The 22,106-nt window shown below is 35.6% G+C and overlaps 1 protein-coding gene and 1 non-coding gene across 2 annotated transcripts; both read left to right on the top strand.

The window, feature by feature from the left end:
- Positions 1-373: 373 nt before the first annotated feature.
- LOC128988360 (acyl-CoA Delta-9 desaturase-like) lies at positions 374-21,133 on the top strand. Its single transcript, XM_054409583.1, has 7 exons — positions 374-486; positions 13,242-13,504; positions 14,322-14,452; positions 15,664-15,798; positions 16,657-16,727; positions 17,830-18,015; positions 20,324-21,133. The coding sequence occupies exons 2-7, from the start codon at positions 13,243-13,245 to the stop codon at positions 20,589-20,591; spliced, it is 1,053 nt and encodes a 350-aa protein (XP_054265558.1). The 5' UTR covers positions 374-486; position 13,242; the 3' UTR covers positions 20,592-21,133.
- LOC128991191 (U6 spliceosomal RNA) lies at positions 10,350-10,456 on the top strand. Its single transcript, XR_008490613.1, has one exon. It is a non-coding gene; the product is annotated as a U6 spliceosomal RNA (small nuclear RNA).
- Positions 21,134-22,106: the final 973 nt, after the last annotated feature.

The following is a 22,106-nucleotide window of genomic DNA, read 5'->3' as shown; positions in this document are numbered from 1 at the left end:
TCTTCAGTCACCACACAAGCTCGCTACCAATGTCGGCTTATTACATAAAACGATTCAATTTGCGCATAACATTAATGTTATGTGTAAGGTAAATTGTATTTACCATACTATTAATTTCAATTTTTTTGTTTACCCCATTGAAAATTATGTAAAATTCATGTATTCATTCATTCAACATATCCTAAAAGGTTAATGTACGTAACAATATACTTTTCCTATAATTGTCCACACTATGTATGCCTACTGATGGATTCTTAAATCTCAACAGCACTTAACACACACAAACAAATGCAGTGTGTGAGTTTATAAGTCGGTCGACACCGGAATGTATGTAAGTGCTGAGTGTGTGAATATTGGTTAGTTGGTTTGTAGACAGTGACAGTGCTTACAGTGTGTGTGACGCCTGAGTACCTGCTGGGATAGGACAGTCCACGACCACATCTCGCTAGGCAAGCACCTAGGCACCTAGGAGTCGCTACTGATCAGGTATGTACCCTAGTGAATATAAGCAAATGTACAGGGTGTCCCACGATAGGTTTAAACGTTTTTTTTTTATTACTTTCCCATTTATGATCCGAACATTTTGAAACTTAACACACTTTATAAAGTTCGTTTAAAAAATATTCTGGAAAAATGTCAGCTCCCTACCTCTTTAAAAAAAATTGTAGCATATTAAAAAATTATGTATTAAAAATTGTGTTTTTGGTTTGTAAAATATTTGTATTATCACATTTTTGGGAAATGAGGCTTTTTCATCAGGAAATTAGAACATAGCCTAATGAAAACCCTAACAGTAGAGTCCAACATTATTAAATCTGTAATCCATCACTAGTTAATAAATAATAATTAATTAATTAAATAAATATAATTATTTAATAAAAACATTTAATATGCCACCATTTAGTTTCTACGAGGGTTAGGGAGCTGAAATTTTCACTGAATATTTTTAAACCCTACTTCATAAATTGAGTAAAGTTTCAAAATATTTTGTCTATAAATAGGCAAGAAATATAAAATCAAATAAGGGGGTGGTGATGGGTGGTTTAAACCTCTTCGATGGACACCCTTGTCCATCTATTATTATATCTATCTATTATATCTAAATTATTATATCTATCTATTATTATTATCTATTTCACTTTACATTCTATTCCTGTATTTAAATGGTAACATTATACACGAACAATAAAATGTATTATGTGGATATAATATTTAATTTTAAGTCGAAAAACCTATTAACTTGAATTTTTAATATATGATTATTGAAAATGGGATAAATACTTATGTAAATACCTTGCGTTACATCTACCATGGTTTCGGACACGTATTGTAACCATTTTCAGGCTGGTACATTGGATTAACTGGTTGGTGAACGGAATTTATGGGATCAAGCAACTATTTAACTAGTGTTGGTATATACTCTGCTTTAATATATAGGCTTTACCGTTATAAAATAGGTACACGCTTGTACTGTGTTTATTAACATTTATTCAAATAAAAAAATTGGTACTATGATCATGACGAGTTAAAATTATAGTCAATAGAAAAATAGAAAAAAAACTTCTCTTGTTTTTTCTATTATTACCTTCAGTAGCCAATTAGTAAATTTTACTCCATAAAAGGTTGTAATGCTATAAAGTAGTCGAATTACTTAACTATGATGCTTAACAGACTTATGTTCACCATTATGGTAATACACTTTTCGCAAAGAAATATAGGAATTTTTCTCCAAGTATCATAATATGTTGATACAAATTTTGCAACCTTTGAAAATAACAAATCTGTATAAAACACACTGTTATACTGTACACCTCTACAAAATGAAATATGTGAAAAATTTCTTAAATAGGGGTTTTAAATAAAGAATTGTGAAGTGAAGTAAGTAGAATCAAATATATGTGTGAGAAAATCCAAAAGTACTTTCGTCGATGGAATATATACCTGAATCATTTTAGACTATCCTACGTTTCTATTATGCTTATGTTGTGCCTATGTTTTCTGGTTGCATACAACATAGTGTCATTTTTCTTTTGATAATGTTGTCAGTTTGACAGTTTTTTTTTTCTGTTTGGAAGTTTTATTTTTGCAAATGGGTGGTTTGATGAGTGCTAAAAAGGCTTTTTACTCCGAAAGGGATTAAAAGTGCTAATTTAGTCCGTACGCGTGTATTAAAAACGGCTGATTTAGCTGCTAATTATTTGTTCTCATGTTTAAATTGTACTAAAATTTGTTGTCTTAAAAAAAAAAAACAGGCTTTTTAATAAAATGGGAGTACAATTATTTTTAAATACTCCCACCGCAGCAAACCTGCAGACTGCTTAGTCTGCAATTTCCATTTGTATGAATTAATATACAATTAAATCTATTTAAATAACATTAGGTTAACAACTACCTAGGTTTGCTGCTACAGCGAGGCTAATAAAGTGTTTTTTTAGTAAAAGATTTAGTAAAATATTTAGTAGCTTAGGAAAAAAATAAATTTGCCAAGTTTGATCAAAATATATCCATAAACAAGCAAACAACATTGTACAATATTGTCTATAAAAATAACACGGGAATTTTACATTTACAACTTTTTGAATTTGCTCCCTGACCAATAATTTTACAAAAACACCTTGATATACTAAATTATTTGTTTTTAAGCTCTTTAAAATTGTTTGGAGAGAAATTGGGAAATTTTGTGTTTTGAGGGTCAAAAATTAGAAAATCTATTTTTACCGCATAAAACCACAGAAAACATACTACTATTTATAGTACATAGTATGTTTTCTGTGATAAAACCCACCGTAAAACCCCCTTCCCATGGTCCGATCATGCTGGTTCGCGAACTTCAAACTAAATTTCATAAAAATCGGACAACAGCTTCATCCCTATAGGGAAATTTGCTATCAAGACATAATCTTATTTCAATAAAACAGAGTACATTTTAGTAGTTTAAGTACTATAATTGGTTTGTTTATAGGAAGGCCAGGAGACCGAGCGTTACTAGTGGTGTTTAATTAGTTTTTTAGGTGAAAAATAAAACATACATAAGTATGATACAAATAAATAGCTAATAAATAAATTGAAAAGTAAATAAATGTATTAAATAATTCGTCCTCACGCTCAAAGCAATTTTCAGCTAGAGCAGTTTTTACGCTCATTCCGTTCGATTTCTAGAGAGGTCGTCATTTTGTGTCTTTTAGTTTAATGTATTTTACTTATTTTACAACAATTTCAAACCAAATTATCTAATTACAAACAGTTGGTTAAAATATTGTATGTTAGTGTTGTAGTGTACATTTAGTACTGTACGTTATAAATCAGGCATTGACTATGGATCCTGACTTGATCATATCCATGTCAGCTAAGGGAATTAATTCTTTCCGTCCAAAGAACATAGTTAAAATCTATTATATTTTGTATTGGATAATTTACTGTTACAGTAGTTGTCTTTTAGTTTGACATAGTTCAAATAATGAAGTACGTAAGAAAACTATTTGACAACAGCGCCCTCCTTCAAGAACTCTATGCAACTACGCTCGCACCTGCTACAAGAAGTACCTAATCACACATAATTCATACAAATAAAAATTAGTCCCTTTTTTATGGTTTCCATAACTCGAGAATGAGTGCACCGAATTGGATGATTATTTTTTGTTGTGTTCCTTAGTGCCAGGGGGAGTTTTTTTTATGTAAGGCAATGTATAATTCATCCAACCGTTATTTAGCAATTTGATTTTACATTTAATTAAATTGCCTTTACATTAGCTTAATCCCTTCAACCTGGAGGCGAGTTAGCGTTGGGACAGCTAGTACACACATAATAATGACACAATCAGTACATTTCATCCATTTAAATCATTAACGGTGACGTCATGGATAAAACATACTCCCTCAGTAGATTTCTCATCCTTATGGAACAGCTGAAGACAATTGTATTGTTAGTTACGTCCGGTGCACTGTAGATGCCGTGTTTGTTTACAAATTTGTTTCTTGTTATTTACGCCATATAAAACCTCGTTTGACCAAATAAAACGATCTAATCATAAACAATAACTGGTCCCCTAGTAATATAACCAAACAGTAAAGCAAAAATCATGGAATTAAACCTAAAATAATAGAAACAAAAATCTCATAGACCCTAGCGATCGGTGCACCGGACATGAACTAGACACGAAAACGAGCTTCAAAATTTACAATGGAATGAGAAGTCTACTTGTGTTGGTTAGTTTATGGTGACGTCTGCAATGGACTTCGATTCCCTCAAGGAGGGATTAAATTTCGTCAATTATATTTATCATTTTATTTTATTATATTATTTTTGCCGATTAGCTTTGTCTTTTACTTTTATCTATGTGCAAAGATACATTTACATAAGCCCCAGACATCCATAAAAATGTAGCTAGGACAAATATTACAGTTTAAAAATACGTGAGCTGAATTCGCTTTCATCCAAACTACCGAGGTCCTATGTACAAATTTAACAAGTCTAACAAATTTAACATGTGAAAGGCCTCATGACAGTGTTTTCGCTAAGACATACATCCCAACAACAACTTAGCACTGAAGTAGTTTTTATGACTAACACATTTTTAAGTCAATGAGTTATACCTAATGTGTGTGCGTAAGAGAGAGGGTGCAAATATAGCAGATGGAGGACAAATAAGTTTACGTCATAAGCTAAGCTAGCAAATAAAACAGCTGATTAAGTAAACACACGTGCAGGCTTGAATCACCGCGTAGCTTCAATATGGTCACACAATCCGTTGTTAGCAGATTTCCCATGGAATAAGCTATTGCCGTAGGTCACATTTTAAAACCTACACCCGGGATTTACTTTTTCGTTTTGATGTCCCCAAAGGCTAAAAACAAAATCCGTAAAGTTCATATACCTATACCTATGTATATACAAAATATCCAGTAAGTGAACAGCTAATTTCCGAGAAATGGTTTTATGGGTCAAAATAAAGAAAAAAGAAATGATTTTTTAAAAAAACATTTTGTAAACCAAATATCCGCCATTTGTTCTTCTTACATAAACATTGTTATCTATCCACTTTTCCCATCTTTATGAAACTTTGTTTGCACGTTAAGGTAGAAGAGACCTATGTTAGAAAAAAACTTGGTCCAATTAAACATTTCAAAACTGCTGCTATTTTTTTATAATTCAACTACAAAAAATTGCTGATTTCATGAAAAAATGTTAGTAACATTTTTATTTAGCATTTAAATTGTCCTATCAAACAATACTAAGTTCAAAAAGATAAGTTATAATGAGACGCACCCTGCCCTGACCAGATTAGCGTTATTTGCCTTGGTAGTTGGTACCATTGTTGGTACTGAACTTGGTATGTATTTAAAAGATACCTATGATAGGAAAAAATATTCGGTTCGTCCAATTTGTAAGTTTAAAATAGTGGTCATTTTGAGTTTTGCTACTTAAATTGTCAAAACATCCACTAGTGCGTAATATCCGACCAAACATTCATTATGATGAAAACGACATGTGAACCATCCGTCTCTGACTACATAAGATTTTACATAGTCTTGTTGCAAAACTTTAAGCCAAGAAGGATTTACTTAAGACTTTCCAAGTACCGGAAGTTTCACTAAACCTTTCTCCACATATCACAATAACTAAACTGTTTACAAACAGAAATGCTGCAATGCTGCAATAAGTTAAGATATATTTTCGGATTTGTAACCATTGTATTTACCGTATTATATAACTTTATATACGGAGGTGTCTACGATCTTCAAGTTTAGAAAGTAAATGAGTCATTTGAAATACTTCACAAAAGTTGGATTCTGTTTTGCTTACTGTTATGGAGTACTTAAACTAATAATCAGCCTACAATGTTATGTTTGGTAACAATTCAGTACGTTTGTCTTCTCTTTATCTATAGGTATTTTTATTACTTTAGTAATTCACAAAGATATATTTTGTGAACTATGGTAGTACTCTTTGTTTAAACAACGACAATTAATTGGTCTTTTCTTTTTCAACCATCAAAACATAAAATTTTTCTATTTCTCTCTAAACAATTTTGGAGAGTCTTAAAATCCCGATAATTTAATAAATCGAAGCATTAATTATATACGGAGAAAGTTAACAAATATATTAAATTTAAAATTCCCACCTTATTATTATGGAGAATAAGTAAACTGTTATAGTTTTAATACTCGTGGATATATTTTTATTAAACTTGGCAAATATTGGATTTTCCTATTCCACCCGAAAATTCGTAATTTCTTTCTAAACCATTTTGTAGAGCTTAAAAACAAATAATGTAGTATACTGAAAAGTTGTTACGCGCTTACCTTTTACCTTTTACCTTGGTCCTCTTCTCCGTAGTCGTAGGGACTAGGGAATCGTCATCTTCTTTTTTTGTTGTGTTATTGTAGTGTTAATGTGTGTGTGTATGGTGTAAAGTGGGTTTATTTTAAAGCCTATCTTTGTGGTGAGCAGTGTGCTCTTCAAAGAACTCATCTAATTTGTAGAATGGTTTCTGGACTAAATATTCTTTGAGTGATTTAAAAAAAGGTTTTGGAGATTTGATTTGTTTTATATGTTCTGGGAGAGTTGTTGGATATCGAAGTTTGTTTTTGTGTTTCTCAAGCTATATTTGTGGCAGTTTTCCCTAAGCTTTGGGGGGTTTAGTTTTAGGAGGTTTACAACTTCAAGGATGTATAGGTTTGGAACGGTAAGGATTTTGTTTTTAACGAAGTATGGTTTACAATGCTCTTGTGGTTGTAGGTTCTCAATGATTCTTAATGCCATTTTTTGAAGAATTTGGATTATGTAGATGTAACAATCCGCCGCTGTCCCCCAGGCTACTATTCCGAAGCGTAAGTGAGATTCGAAGAGTGCGTAGTAGGCTATTTTTGAAGTATTTTTATCAGTTATAGAGCGTATTCTTCGTATGGCAAAAAGTGAGGATGATAATTTTTTCCCAAGTTTTTCCAGGTGGTTATTCCAGGTCAGGTGTTGATCAATGGTTATGCCCAGGAAAGTTGTATGAGTTGCTGTTGTTATCAATGCTTCTTCGGTTGATAGTTCAGGTTGTTTACTTGTGGTGGCGAAGTTAACATTTAAAGTTTTGGATTTATTAATTTTGAGGTCCAGGGTTTTACAGATTTCTATTGCTTGCTCAATTGTTTCTTTTATGTCTGATGATTCCTAGCCAATTTTTGTGGGAAAGAGGATGGTTGTGTCGTCGGCGAAGATAATGCTGGTCTTGTCCATTGGTAGAAGGTCTGGTAGGTTATTTATGTAAATTATGAAGAACAGAGGTCCCAGTACCGACCCTTGGGGAATACCTCGAGTTGTACGTTGTAGTGTTGATTTGGCTTTTAATTCTGTGTTATTGTTGTAGTAGTTTATTTCTACCTGCTGGAAACGGTTTGTAAAGTAGCTTTTTACCCAATTTAGGGCATTCCCCTTTATATTCATTTCATTAAGCTTGTTGATGAGGATGGTTTGATTTAGGCTATCAAAAGCTTTTTGGATATCAAGAAAAATTCCAGATACATTTTGTTTTTTCTCCCAGTAAGAGGTGATGGTTTCACAGAGTTGATTTAAGGCTGTATTTATGGACTTATTTTTGCGGAAGCCGTGTTGATTAGGCGAAAGAAAATCAATATTAATTAGGTGTTCCATGATTTGTTCGTAGATTACTTTTTTGAGGTATTTTGATAGGGTGGGAAGGATGGATATCGGTCTGTAATTTGATATTTTTGTAGTTTCATTTTTTTTATGTTTTGGGTATACTGTTGCTATTTTCATTTTTGTCGGTACTATTGCTTGATGAATTGATGCATTTATGATGTTGACGAGGGGTGACAGTAGCTCTTGTTGACAGTATTTAATAATTTTATTTGGTATTTCGTCGTATCCAGAAGAATTTTTCGGAGGTAGTTTTTTAAAGATTTTTGCCAGGTCTTGTTCGTTTATCGGTTTGAAAGTTGTTAGGTTATGGGTATAGCTTTTGGGTTCTTGTTGGAGTGATGTAGGAGTGGTGCTTGGGTTTTTATCATCGGGTGTTCCTTGATCTACAAAGTATGAATTTAAGGCATTACTTATAATTTTGGGATTGTCGATGAGCTGATTATCGATTTCGATGGTTAGATTTTTACGTGTGTGCTCTTTAGGCTTTCTTTCCTTATTTATGGTTGTCCATATCTCCTTGCTTTGATTTGTTGAGTTAGAAATTTTGCTTAGGGTGTGTTGTGATTTTTTCTTTTTGATTTCCAGGTCGTATGTACGTTTTAGGATGGTGAGGGTCTGCTTGTCTTCTTCTCGTCCGGTGGTATTGTATTTGTTTTGTGATGTTGTTAAGACAGCTTTCAGTTTTTGTAGGTTTTCGTCCCAGAAGTATGATTTATTTTTAGGCTTAAATATTTTTTGAGTTCTTGGCATAATTTCATCCATCTCTCTTCTTATAATGTTGATAAAATTATTGTATTTTTGTTCCACAGACTGACTCTCATACACTTCTCTCCAGGTTTCTTTACTAAGTCTCCTTTTTATTTCTTCTAAATTTTGAGGTGAGATAGGCCTAATGATTTTTTTTAATGGTTTTGTTAAGAGAGTTTTAAAGTTTTTTATGTTACATACAATAGATTCGTGGTCTGAAAGGTTGTTTTGGCTGGTTTTTGCATTTATTTGGGAAGTATTGAGATTTGAGGCGCATCCGTCTATTGAGTTTTTTGATGTCGCTGTAATTCTAGTATGAGGTGTGTCGATAAAATTTATATTGTGAGATCCTAGTATGTTGATTATGTTCTTAACCTGAGTATCGTCTTTATTCTGCAACTTGAGGTTAAAATCGCCGAGAATAACTATATCTTTGTTTTTACTTGTATGCAGTTGAAGTAAGGTATCTAATAGTTGTATAAACTTATCTATGTTTTCGCTTGGGGAGCGGTATAGGCCTATTATCAGAAGTTTTTTATGTTTGTCTTTTAGTTCTGCTGCTGCAAATTCAGCTATACATTCTTGGCTATTTTTGATGGTATTTACAGATAGAATATTTTGTTTTATGTCATTTTTTGAGAAGATTGCTACTCCTCCCCACTTATGCTTAGTGCGGGAGAACTCTGACGTCAGTGTATAGCCTTCGATGTTTATTTGTTTTATTTGGTCAGAAGTATGGCCATGTTCAGTTATAATTATAAGATCAGGTTTCAGGTTATTAATTTCAATTATTAGTTTTTCGATCTTTTTTTGGAGGCCTCTTTGTATGTTTACGTAGTAGAGTGTCAGTCCGGTTTTTTTGTCTAGGATTTTGGGATTTGATTTGGGTTTTTGAAGTTTGGGTCAGCTTGGAGGGGTTTTTGGTTTTCTTCTGTGTTGGCTTCAGTCGGGTAGTTGTCATGTCCGGGCTTAGTTTTAGGCTGGTTTTCATTTTCGGGTTTTTTTGGATCTGGAACATTGGATCTGGGAAAATTACTAAAACAACATGAATTTTAAATGGAAACAAGTTAGTAGAACTTTATTCTAAAGGAGGCCTCTTCTTTCGAAATAAATTTTTTAGTACATTTTTCTTCTTCCTCCTTAATGGTCAAGGAGAAAATTACTAAAACAGCATGAATTTTAAATGGAAACAAGTTAGTAGAACTTTATTCTAAAGGCCTCTTCTTTAGAAATAAATTTTTTAGTACATTTTTCTTCTTCCTCCTTCATAAATACAAAGTTTCATAATAAATGGTTTAAGAATTAATTTCAAAAATAAAAACCTTGCGTAAAAGATAAAAAAACTACAATTACATGATTTGAAAAAGTTTGAAAAATGTTCGTTCCTGATTTTTCGTTTATATTGGCTCATATTAACCATTTATTGGAGTATAGTACTTTACTCATGGGACACACCAGACACACCCTAATACTATTTTAAGCTGTATTTGTATTTTTTGCCAAAACTGTGAGGGCATTTGTGTTTAAACTACAATCAACGAAAATTTTGTATTTTGTTTAGGATTTTCTCCCTCGGACTCTTAATTTAGTGTTTAAAAATAGTTCAAACATTTCACTGCTTTCTCCGTTATTTCGAAAGCAACGTTCTGCGTACAGCGACCCCACCCTGTTAGTTCGAGCCTCCGCCGCTAGGTAGCACTACCATCGCAGTCGATATTTAACCCGAGAACTAACGAGTTTCATTTAATTTATTTAACTATTTACAAATAAGTAAAAGATATAAATTGTATACTAGACGATTAAGACCACAATAATTTAATCTTAAATAATATTTTTACAGTAAAAATATTACAGTAACATAGTAAAATATACCGCTAAAAACGCCCTCAACTCGAACGCTTGATGACAACAGATGAGCAGCATATATACCCAACCTTTTCAACACTTCTCCGTACTTGCTTCGGCAGTACATATACTAAAATTGGAACGATACAGAGAAGATTAGCATGGCCCCTGCGCAAGGATGACACGCAAAATCGTGAAGCGTTCCACATTTTTTGGCTTTGGTAATTAAGTATTTTAGCTTGATAAAACGCCTAAATAGTAATATTTTTATTACTCAGGGACTGTAGTGACTCCTTTTGACCCGAGGTATAGTTTTGAGCGAGTGGACACTTTTTGCCCTTGGGGTGAACACCGATGGTGGTGAACTATGTTTTCGTCATATTGCATAATTAATTAACAAACTAAGCTAGAAAACAAAATAATTGTTGTTGTGTAAAGATAACCTCTCAAAAAAACTTCCAGCTTATTTTCAATTCTTCTGATGCAAATAGCCAGCTGATTAGTGATTCAATCGTTTCGTCTATTACAATTGTGTTAAGGCCCGTTCACACGGGGCGAGTTTACAAGATACACGCCAGCGTGTAAGCCGGCGAGTTGGCGAGTGTGCTTGTATTCGTTCACACGGAGCTTGTAAACTCGCCCCGTATGAACGGGGCTTTAGTGTAGGGCCTACACATTACAGACTATCGATATGTTGAACTATTTAAAGAACAATAAGCTACAATCGATCCGACAATCGATGCATACTTTCGATACATGCGATTGCTTACAGTCGAAATCTATAAATATAAAATCAAATGTATGTTTGTTTGTATGTATGTATGTTTGTTTGTTTGTTTGTCCTTTATGGACTCCGAAACCGCCACACAGATTGTAATGAAACTTTCAGGCATTATTAAGCATTATTCAAGGATGGTTTTTGTGAAGTTTGGTTCAGATCCGTCAAAAGGGCTCCGCCCCAGTGGCTCTGGAGTTTCCCATGTTAACCTTATGAGTACTCATATTTAAATGGAATTAAAGAATCTTAACAGCTGGTTCAACTAATCAATTTGATTCTGTGATGCTCAATAGCATTAAAAAGTTAATAGGTTTACCAACAGGGTGCTGCACTATTATTTTTTTTTTTTTTATTTATGACAACAGCTAATTTTCAACCAAAAGGTGATGAGCGTAGCGAACGAACTTCAAACTGGAGGCGAGTTAGCGTAGCGAACGAGCTAAGCTGAAGGCAAGTGAGCGCAGCGAACGAGCTCCCACGTAAAGGTGAGTGAGCGTAGCGAACGAACTTCAACCAGGACGTGATTGAGCCATGCGAACGAGCTCATCTTGAAAATGAACGAGCTTTTGACATTAAACCACATTAGGACAGGACGACGTCTGTCGGGCCAGCTAGATTACAATAAAAAACTATTCATAATCAGTAAATATAACATGTGTACAAATCCGTTACATTGCCACCGACTAAAGGACCTCTTATTATGTTATGTTGATTCGTTGACTTATAATCAGCTGGTGTCCGGTAAAACAGTACAGTACAATTATAGCACGTACCGGTAATGAAACCCAATTACATTAAGCAGGCAGCAAAAGCGGGGTTTTAACTAATTTCATGCGTGGACAAGTTTATTAAAATAGTGTAGTGTGGCAGAAAAAGCCTTTAACGAATTTCCCTATAGGGAGGTAGCTATTAGCACAGACAAGGGAAACAAAGAAAACCAACTTTTCTTTCCTTTAGTCAATGCTATTAGTTACCGTAGGGGGCACGGTTGCGAACGCTGAGAACTACACGGTAATACTGTATATGGAAAATTCGCTAAATATAATCCCTTTGTATAACTAGACGTATCTGGGGTTTAGTACTCACCTTCAAATTTGATGGTTGCTGGTTCAATTAGTTCCAAGCCCGATTCATTTTTTAATTTTACTTCTAATAAAGTTCTTCGAAAAATGTAATAACAGAGACTCTATACATCAACAACAAGATTAAATAACTCCTTCGAGTTAAATAATACTACAACCACATCTAACTGTAATGCTTTAGGTTTCTCTGTTGCGAGAAGGCGTTTTGTACTACAGTAACTTTTTAATAAAACAAAATATGTTAACTTGAAATTTTCTTTGTCTATGTTACACTCTGAACAAAAATTTCAACTCTTCTTTCTATTTTTATTGAATAATTTAAATAAAATATATGCTAAAAGACTATCATATTGTTTTATAGTAAAGGGAGAGAATAAGTGACAATAAACTTCATACAAAGAAAGAGCATACCATAGTTGAACAACGAACATAAAATAGAACACTGTGGTTTTTATCTATGAGAGTAAATTGTTAACCTTTTATTTACGTAACTCATACAATTCGATTTGGTATTTTACCCCCTATAGGTACATGGTGAAAATATTTTTTTGTCAACATTTTTAAGATTGAGTTTTGGATCGATCCGTTTTGGGTCCCCTGAACCAAAATAAGTGTTTTTTGAAGTGTGGTCCGAATTTGATGGTATTTGATATGTGGGTGGAATGCATGCTATCTCAAGATGTGTTTTCTCTAATTTTTTTGAAATTTTGATTTTCAATGGTAATTTTTTCATAAAAGCCATATAATGAAATTTTCACAAAGCAGCCTGAACAATTTTGATTAAAATGTAGTACTGTATAGTCCTTTTAACTCCAAACAAAACGGTAGAACCCCAATTACTGTAAATTTACGGGTCAAAGTTATTGTAATTTATGTGGTTTCCCATAAAAGGTTAAAAAAAATGGCTTGACCGATTAAAACAATTTGGTATGTCTAGATCGTATGATTCTAAGCAAAATGGTACAGCCACCCTGCTGTTAAAATTACGGTTCAAAAGTTATTGCAGCTTTTGGGATTTTCCCATAATTATAGTTACTCCCATACCGCTTACTCAAAGGTTGTTGACAAGCTAATGGTAGAGAGTATGTGTCAGATTGCTGATGCCATTTATTTAACTTTTTCCCCTTTTTTTCCTCAGAATGCCACCCAACAATGATGCGCAGGTTGACTCCCTGCTGGGTCCCGTGGACACGGAGGTAGAGAGATCTTGTCCCTTGGCCGCATTACCTGACGAACACTGTAAATCCGACAATAACAACACTCCACCAAAACCAACAACATACCAGCCAAAGATCATCTGGTCCAATGTTGTCTTCATTTCGCTCTTCCATCTCGTAGCTCTCTACACGTTTCTCTTCAAGTTTCTCCTCTTCAGATTCCATATTCTCTCAGTTCTCTGGGGTAAGTGAAATTTTTAGCATTTTGAAGTTTCTAAAAGTAAAAGACGAGGTCTTCCTCCGATGGGTTGTGTAGTGAGGTATTCCTTTTTGGGTAGGACCATGTTTGTGAGACAATATATCAAGTTTATTGATAATTGAAAATCCTAATTGATCTGGTACAAGTTTTGGATTACAAGTAATCAACGTAAAACTAGTTCAACTACTCCTGGATTTTGAAGGTGATTTTACAAGTTTCTAACAGGAAATATTTGAACAGAATTCAGTATTTTAAAAGATTATTTTTTGGTTTTCTCATTTGTCGTTTTCCTTTTGTTCAGTGTTCTCTTTTATTCCCCAACGTTAATTATATGCATAAACTATGCATTATTTTGTACACATTGAGCGATAAGACCTTACAAGGTCTAGAGATAATTTATTTTTAAGTTGAGTTTGTTTTAATAGGGGCAATAACTACTGGTCCCATTTAACTAGACTTTTTAGAGAATTGTCTTATTTGGGGGGGGGGGATGGATAAAAGAGGAGCCAAAAATGCACAAATGCTTTTGTCAACAGATTCAATAATTGTATTTATGACACCAACACTAGTGGACTATTGTGTTTTATTCAAAAGATGAGTAAATGTTGATAGCTTATTTTCTGACTTAATGAGATCAGCTGGTGCTACAGCCAGGACCAATTTAAATCTCAAATGATCAAGTAAAGGGCAGCTTCAGCTTGTCCAGTTTTGAACCATCAAAAAACCTTTGTTATGATTTAACTGGCATCAAATAAGTGTACACTCTATGTTTGAAGGTATTGACATGTTATTTCTGTTGCAGGATTTTTCATAGGCGGTGTGTCAGGGTTTGGCGTGACGGGTGGAGTCCACAGGCTCTGGGCACATAGAGCATACAAGGCTAAGTGGCCTCTCAAAGTTATCTTGCTGGCGTGTTACTCTGTGGCCGGACAGGTCAGTACACTCTGAGTCTTATGCTCCTTTCACACGGTTAAAAACCAGGTAAATAGTTTTAGTATTGTAAAGAAGAAACTGAGGGATTTCACACTGCTGTCACTAAACCAGATGGTTGTCACGCCAAGCCGTGCTTCAGTGGCGCATGTACAGGTTGGCCGAAAAGTCCCTTAAACTAAAGGTAAATTCAATTGTTAATTAAAACCATAGAAATCTATTTTAATCAGAAATTTATTGTGGATTATACCAAGTGAACATCATTTTTAGTCCAAAAAATCGGCATGCATACCTCCATTGTCTCGGCAAATCTTGTCTCGACGCCAAGTTCGTTAGCTAATTCGTTTCAGCATTTCTGGGTGACTCGTGCAAAGGCCGCCCTTACTCTCTACTGGGTGTCGCCACGTTCTAGGGCTGTGGTGGTGGTTGGGAAGGGAGAGTGAGGCTTTATTCTTTCCCCACACTGTTGGCATTACTACTCACGTTCGAATATTTGCTGATCAGTCGTGTTTATAAGTGTAATACGTACTGCAATATTGTTTAAAGGGACTTTTTGGCCACCCTGTAGTTAATGCAAGCTTTCACACTGCATGGTTTTTAAACAAACGGAAGCTCACCAACCAGTATAGCAATGGCTGTTGCAATGTTTATCATTACAATCTGACCAGTCAATTGGGCCCTGTTTGTGTTTGTCTTGGTTTTGTACCCCAGTGCTGAAAAAAAATTCAGTTCATTCTTGTACTGTACCACAAGACCTTCAGTTTTGTGATGTGTCTGATGATGCCAGCATAGCTGGCGAAAGGCCTCATAAAAATTAAAAATTCAGAAATATTGGCAAAGTTGTTATTTCAAATTAGTACCTCTTGCTTTGCTGGATACTTACCAACGCACATGCCTAAAGTACCTTTTACAAGGTGAACATAAGGTAAGCTCAAAGTTAAAAGACGCCACTAACATTTTTTACATAAAAAAGAGAGAATAGGAGATTGATAAGCTATTGACTTTATCTTTAGGTATAGCGTAGACTTATAGACTTCTTGCGTTTCTTCCATGTTTAAATAAATGGTTTAAACATCATAAACCCACTATCAAAAACAATTAAATTTAAAATAAGAACCTAATTTTATTTCATAGTGATTGGAAATCCTGTTATATACTTGTAGAGGTAACTAGCCCATGTTATGCAACTCTGTGATGGATGGTTTGTTCCACAGAACACAGTGTTTGACTGGGTGAGAGATCACAGAGTTCATCACAAGTTCTCCGAGACTGATGCAGACCCTCACAACAGCAACCGAGGTTTCTTCTTCGCCCATGTCGGCTGGCTCATGCAGAAGAAACATCCAGAGGTAAGGAGGAGCTACAAGTATTGTAAATGTCTGAAGGTCCATTCAGAGTAAAATATTCTGTGGGCAAATGATTTTATTGTTGTGTTTTGTGGAGATTTCACCACAATCTGCTTATAGAATAGTGTTTTTCCAGAACAGGATTAATATGAGTAAAATACTCATACGGGTAAATACCTCATTCTAATACAGATTTCTCCTGCTTGTATCTGAATCGCAAAACACACATAAGTGCTGAGAAAAAGTGAGGTTCATGGTAACAAACAAAAATAATTCAACTGACAAAATTAAATCGACAGGGAAGAATCAAACAGGAGAACCAAAGGATCTGTTTCAACCACCAGATTGGCTGCTAAGCCATAAAGAAGACATATTCAATCGGCTGGATGGAAAAGAAAGGGGATAGAGCTATAGTAAAAACTTAATTAACTTAAGAGGAAGAAAACCTCTTAATGCCCAAATAATAGGTCGAAGTAGCCAGAGTTATAAAAATTTTACAAGCTGATGAGGAAGAAGCTATAAATAATTGTAAGAAGTGAAGAGAGTGAAATATAAAAATAATAATAGATGTAACTCTTGAGTGATCCAGATAAAGTTATGCGACAATGGTCTCAATACTTTCAACTCATTTTCAAGCAGGAACCAATATGTAAACCCTAATTCCTCTTCATTGTTGTCACATATGAACACACAGACACAAAAACATTTTTAAACGCGACGCAGATCTAGCCACATTATAGTACTTGTGTGAACTTGTAATTTTTGTGTGTGTTTATTACAGTTTTCATTAATAATTTATTATCATGTGTAATAATTATTTTTGGAAACATTCGTGAAACTTATATTTAATTATGTTGAAAGGTCCTGAGAAGAGGAATGCAGGTAGACATGAGTGACATACTTCAGGACCCTCTAATATCCTTCCACACCAGGTTAGTACTTTGTCTGATAAAGCGTTAGATAGAACTGTATATCATATATGTAAACAAATATTTTTACTGAAAAACTTGACTGATTAATTTAGTACAATAATGGTACAATCGTACAATATTCAGAACAATTATTTGTTCCTTCAAGAAGAAAAACACATGAAGAACAATTATCTACACACATATGGTTGTATATTTATTTATACCATGTTAAAAAAAGTATTATCCGTTTGATTTTATAACAGCCGTACCAACACTACATACATCGCTACAGAACACTGGTTTGCAAGAGACACAGATACATTACACTATTGACTTATTTGACTTAGTTTCTTTCTTCCCGAGGATGTAGGGCTGCAACAAAAGCCTTCCACCACACTTGATTTATCTGAGCCATCCTCTTTACTTCGTCCAAGCTCTTGCCTTCATTTTGATTTCTTTCTGTTCAAATCTTCTCCAAGTAATATTTGATCTCTCCTTCTATTTCTTTGAGGGTTCCAGTCAAGGGCTTGTTTCAAATTTTTGTCATTTGGTCTGCTTAGGGTGATATTGCCAACCCAGCTAAACTTACTTGTACATTCCATTGTCACTGCAAAATAAATTAAAGTTGCTGCATTCCCAAGAAACTGCACTGCAATGGAGCATTGGGAAATATTTTCTAATTTTTCAGACACACTAAATTGAATGCTATATAACTGCTATGAATTTTTGCTTCAGAGCAAACTTTGATGAAAGTTACTCTTTGTATTTCATACTATGCGCAACAATATTGTGGACTTGTTCGTTCAGTTCAATCCTGAATGAACGATATTGTTCATTCAGTTCGAAGGCTTTAAAGTATCGCCGGTCATTTAGCTCTTTCACTGTTGCTAGCGGCTATCTGTTTTACGTCTTATCTTTATTATTTTTCCTGTCACTTCAAGACTGAATGAAAACAACAACCTTTGCGACTTGCGCTACACTATTTATTAATGAGAATGTATTGAAAAATAAGGGATTGATCATATTTATACCTACTCACTTTTAGAACCAGCACAATGATTCACTTAACTTCAATAATATTTTTGAGTTAACACTATCTTAAGTTGGTTTTTACGTTTTCCAGACATTTCACCATTATCAAGCTGCTGTTGTGTTTCGTGTTCCCCATCCTAGTACCAGTCTACTGCTGGGGTGAGACGTGGACGAACAGTATCCTCGGCATGAGCTTCCTACGCTACATGCTCGGCCTTAACTTCACCTGGTTGGTCAACAGTGCAGCACACATCTACGGGTACAAGCCCTATGACAAGTGAGTCAACATAGTCTAGAGAAAAACTGAGAAACAATAGTGTTGGGATGGATTTAAAAATCTGATCTCTTTTCAATTATCAATGATGGACAGATAGATGCCAGATGGATAGATTTTTTCTGACATTAAACATAACACATGAAATAGATTTCAACATTTTGCAAGCAGAATAAGTTACGCTACCTACCTTCTTAAGGGAAGCTAGATATCGGAAGAAGAAAATCATAAATGATAGCATAGATTGATATGCAAATCAAATGTCTTTATTGGAAGAATACAATATCGCAAATTTGAGCTCAAAATATCAACTAAGTAAAAAGGCACAATATTTAAAAATTTAAATTGGAGCAGGTCCAATGGAAGGTATGGGGGTTTAGTGAGTGGGAAAAAATTTTGCGCCGTTCCAGCCAAACCTCGCATGCGGGGTTGGTTCGGCAGATTGGCCACAACCTAAACCCCAACTCTCACTTGTTAGCTGCGGAGAGCTACCTTCTGCCACTGGGTGTTGGTCCACCTACAGAACCAAGTGAGGGGGGCCCTAGACTAAGGTGTAATGCGATCCGTGCCAAGAGTCTTGTGGCACTGGGGGCCTAATATTCAGTGTCTTAACGGAGCCTTCTGGGAACCAGGGGTAACCCAGTCGTACGCACCCCTTACCTCTCTAATCGGGTAACTGGGGAGGTGGACTTAAATACCCGGTATTCGTGAGAACAATGTAGACAATCTGACCCAAATGGAGGAGGAAGGTCTACTGAAATCTGACGATGACGACAAGCTCGCTGAAACCGGAAAGGAACAAAAAACGACTTTCCACGGGCGAGTTGTAAAGATGGAGGATAGCGGATGCTTTAGCCAAAGACGAAAAGGTGCTATCCAGAAGTGAGAGGAGGCTGGTGTGGGCTGCCAAGCACCCTAACTCTGCTGCCTGCAAAGCCAGTTCCTCCGGGAACTAGGATGCTGGGAAAAAGCAGAGCAAGGGTGGTACCCCCAAAGCTGACTCTAATGAAGCCTCCAGGAAGAAAGGTGGCGGCTGTGCTGACGCAGCCACAAAGGATTGGCTGGTCAAGCAAGTTCAGGAGCTGAGTCCATTCAGGGAAATCTCGCTACGGCTTGCCCCAGCCAGAGACCTTGTGAAAGCTGTGAAGGTATATTTATGTGCCCAGCCCTACAAGGTCTGCGTATGAGATCTCTCGTACGAAAAACGACTTTCCAGGGGTGAGTTGCAAAGACGGAGGATAGCGGATGCTTTAGCCAAAGGCGAAAAGGTGCTATCCAGAAGTGAGAGGAGGCTGGTGTGGGCTGCCAAGCACCCTAACTCTGCTGCCTGCAAAGCCAGTTCCTCCGGGAACTAGGATGCTGGGAAAAAGCAGGGCAAGGGTGGTACCCCCAAGGCTGACTCTAATGAGGCCTTCAGGAAGAATGGTGGAGGCTGTGCTGACGCAGCCACAAAGGATTAGCTGGTCAAGCAAGTTCAGGAGCTGAGTCCTTTCAGGGAAATCTCGCTACGGCTTGCCCCAGCCAGAGACCTTGTGAAAGCTGTGAAGGTATATTTATGTGCCCAGCCCTACAAGGTCTGCGTATGAGATCCCTTGGCCTATTGATGGGAGATCAAAGGGAAGAACAGGTTACCATAGTCAAACGGCTCTCACGGTTCACCAAGGACCTGGGATTTGACGGAGAATGAGGACCTGTGAACGAGGGTGCACAATAAGCTGTTCTAGCTGCGATGCAATCCCATGGTAACTTGTAAGCCTGGCCCTCTGTTAAAAAAAAAGGTCCAAGATAATTGTGAACGGCTACCATATTTTACTCAGTAGTCAGTTTGAGTTCAGATTTGCGGCATTGTATTCTACTAGTAAAGAACTTTAATATCATGTGCACATCAACCTATGCTTACGTTTAAGATTTTCTTCTGACTCCTATTGGGCCATCCCCCTGAGGTGGTATAGTGTATCACTGAATAATGTGTTCAAATAATTTTTTGGTCCAGTAACTGTGTACAGAGTGTTTGTAACTCTATCTTCATTATTTTTAAACATATTTAACTGTCCCAAGACTTTATTCTACCTTTTATAGAAAGTTCTCCTTGCCTCCTTTATTCTTTCTTATTTTTTTCCTAGGAAAACTACTATGTCAATGTCAAGATTTGAATCAGGATCTTAAAGATCTTGCATTAGTCATACTGACAATCAAAAATCACTAATGTACTATACACTATATTAGTATATTGGTGTGGGCTACCACTAAAACTTAATAAATCATTTTCTCTATTCACTAAGAAAAAATCTTTATGTTTCATGTTTTGCAGGAGAATCCGTCCCGCACAGAACTTGACGGTTTCGATCGTAGCGATGGGAGAAGGATGGCATAACTACCACCATGTGTTCCCATGGGACTACAAGGCGGCCGAGCTCGGCAACTACAAGTTCAACCTGACGACCGCGCTCATCGACATGTTCGCTAAGATCGGCTGGGCATACGACCTCAAGTCAGCTTCGCCCTCGCTCGTGTCAACAATGGTTAGTAAACACGGGGATGGATCATATGAGGACCACGGCCACATACACCAACATTGACAGAATGTTGGCGAATTTAAATCTTTCAGGGATTGTAGATAAACAGAAAGTTGCACAGGAATGTCAAATTTTATTATATTTTGAAATTCTTTACATTTGGTATTTATATTGAAGTTCTATCTAATAACATAGGGCCAATGAAATTCACTTTTAAAATATTTATTTAAAATTCCATACCATATAAGGACCATAATGACCTCTCTAGAGGTCAAAATGACCATAAGGACATTAGTTATCCTAGCTTTGAAAACATTTAAAATTTAGAAAAAGTATACAGTATTTTAGTTTGTAGAGCACATTTTGCACTTGTTACTAGATGTTACACGAGTAGTTTTTTAGATACGGGTTAATTTTTAAATATTAATCAGCAATAAATGTTTTCTCACATTCTTAAGTAAATCATACAGCTTTTTAAAGTAGCGATTTAAATAGAAGCTTATAAGGGGAGGTTTTCTTAAAACAAAAGCTAATTAAAGAAATTACACTAAGAACTTTTCATCCTCATATTGTAGTTTTTGTCAAATTTTTTCATCATAAGTTGTTTTGTTAGCTTTAGCATTTTATTGTTAAGTTTTGTTTGTATATATTGAATAAATTGTATACACTTACTTTTAAATGGTGTTTTCTCCTAGTTTTACTTCATTCCTCAATATTACTCCGTGAGTTCATTAATACTGTAGAATATATTTCTCACTTCAATCCATGAAAGTGTCTTGATTGCTCAGTTAGCGACATCACTTAACACTTTCATAGAAGAACAGATCCACAAAACAACTATATGAACGCTATATTGATAGGTTGTCATAGGTTTCACCATTTTTAGCTAAACTAAAGATACATTTAATCCTTTTTAAATTACATATCTTATTAAATGTGTTATTACCAGCCTCGGCAGACGTCTTTCTACATCTTCGGAAGATGTCCCTGACGTAGCTCACTTAATTAATCTATGACAAATCAAAGTTTAGGTTTAAAGCCCCTTTTATGCATCTGCGGCAGCCGCAGATGACTGCAATTCTGTAATTAGATTGACTCATATGGGTGCTCACTGCGGTGCAGCCTGTACAATAGTTGCGGCCCACAAGTCCAGTGCGGCAGACCTATAGGAAACGCAGTTTTTCTTTGCGGCTGTAGGTACATTGAGTCTTATGGGAGCTTTTAATGCACTGCAGCGCTGGTAGCAACCGCTGTCAGTGCTACCAACCCTCCCCAGTTACTTGCACTGACGGAACTGACTAGTGAAATTAGTTTTGGCAGCACTTTTTTCTCCAGAGTTGATATAAAAAACCTGCGGCGCCGCAAGTTCCAAACCGCATGTGAATTTCGCAGCTGCATGTTTTTAAATATAAAGACCTTAGACAGACTCCTTTCAGCATGACACCTTTCAAAGTTTCGTTTTCATTCTTGTGGTGATATATCACAGCGCAAGAGTTGTGAAAGTTATAATTTTTTTATCACTCCCTGTATGTAACACTGGTTACTCATGATTTACACACTCAATGTTCACAACTTTAT

The sequence above is a fragment of the Macrosteles quadrilineatus genome, unplaced genomic scaffold, assembly GCF_028750875.1.
Source record: "Macrosteles quadrilineatus isolate MER2022 unplaced genomic scaffold, UCM_ALF_1.0 Scaffold_3__2_contigs__length_128488019, whole genome shotgun sequence".
Taxonomy (NCBI): Eukaryota; Metazoa; Arthropoda; class Insecta; order Hemiptera; family Cicadellidae; genus Macrosteles; species Macrosteles quadrilineatus.
The sequence above is the reverse complement of the archived record's forward strand: the minus strand, read 5'-3'. Positions and strand labels throughout refer to the sequence as shown.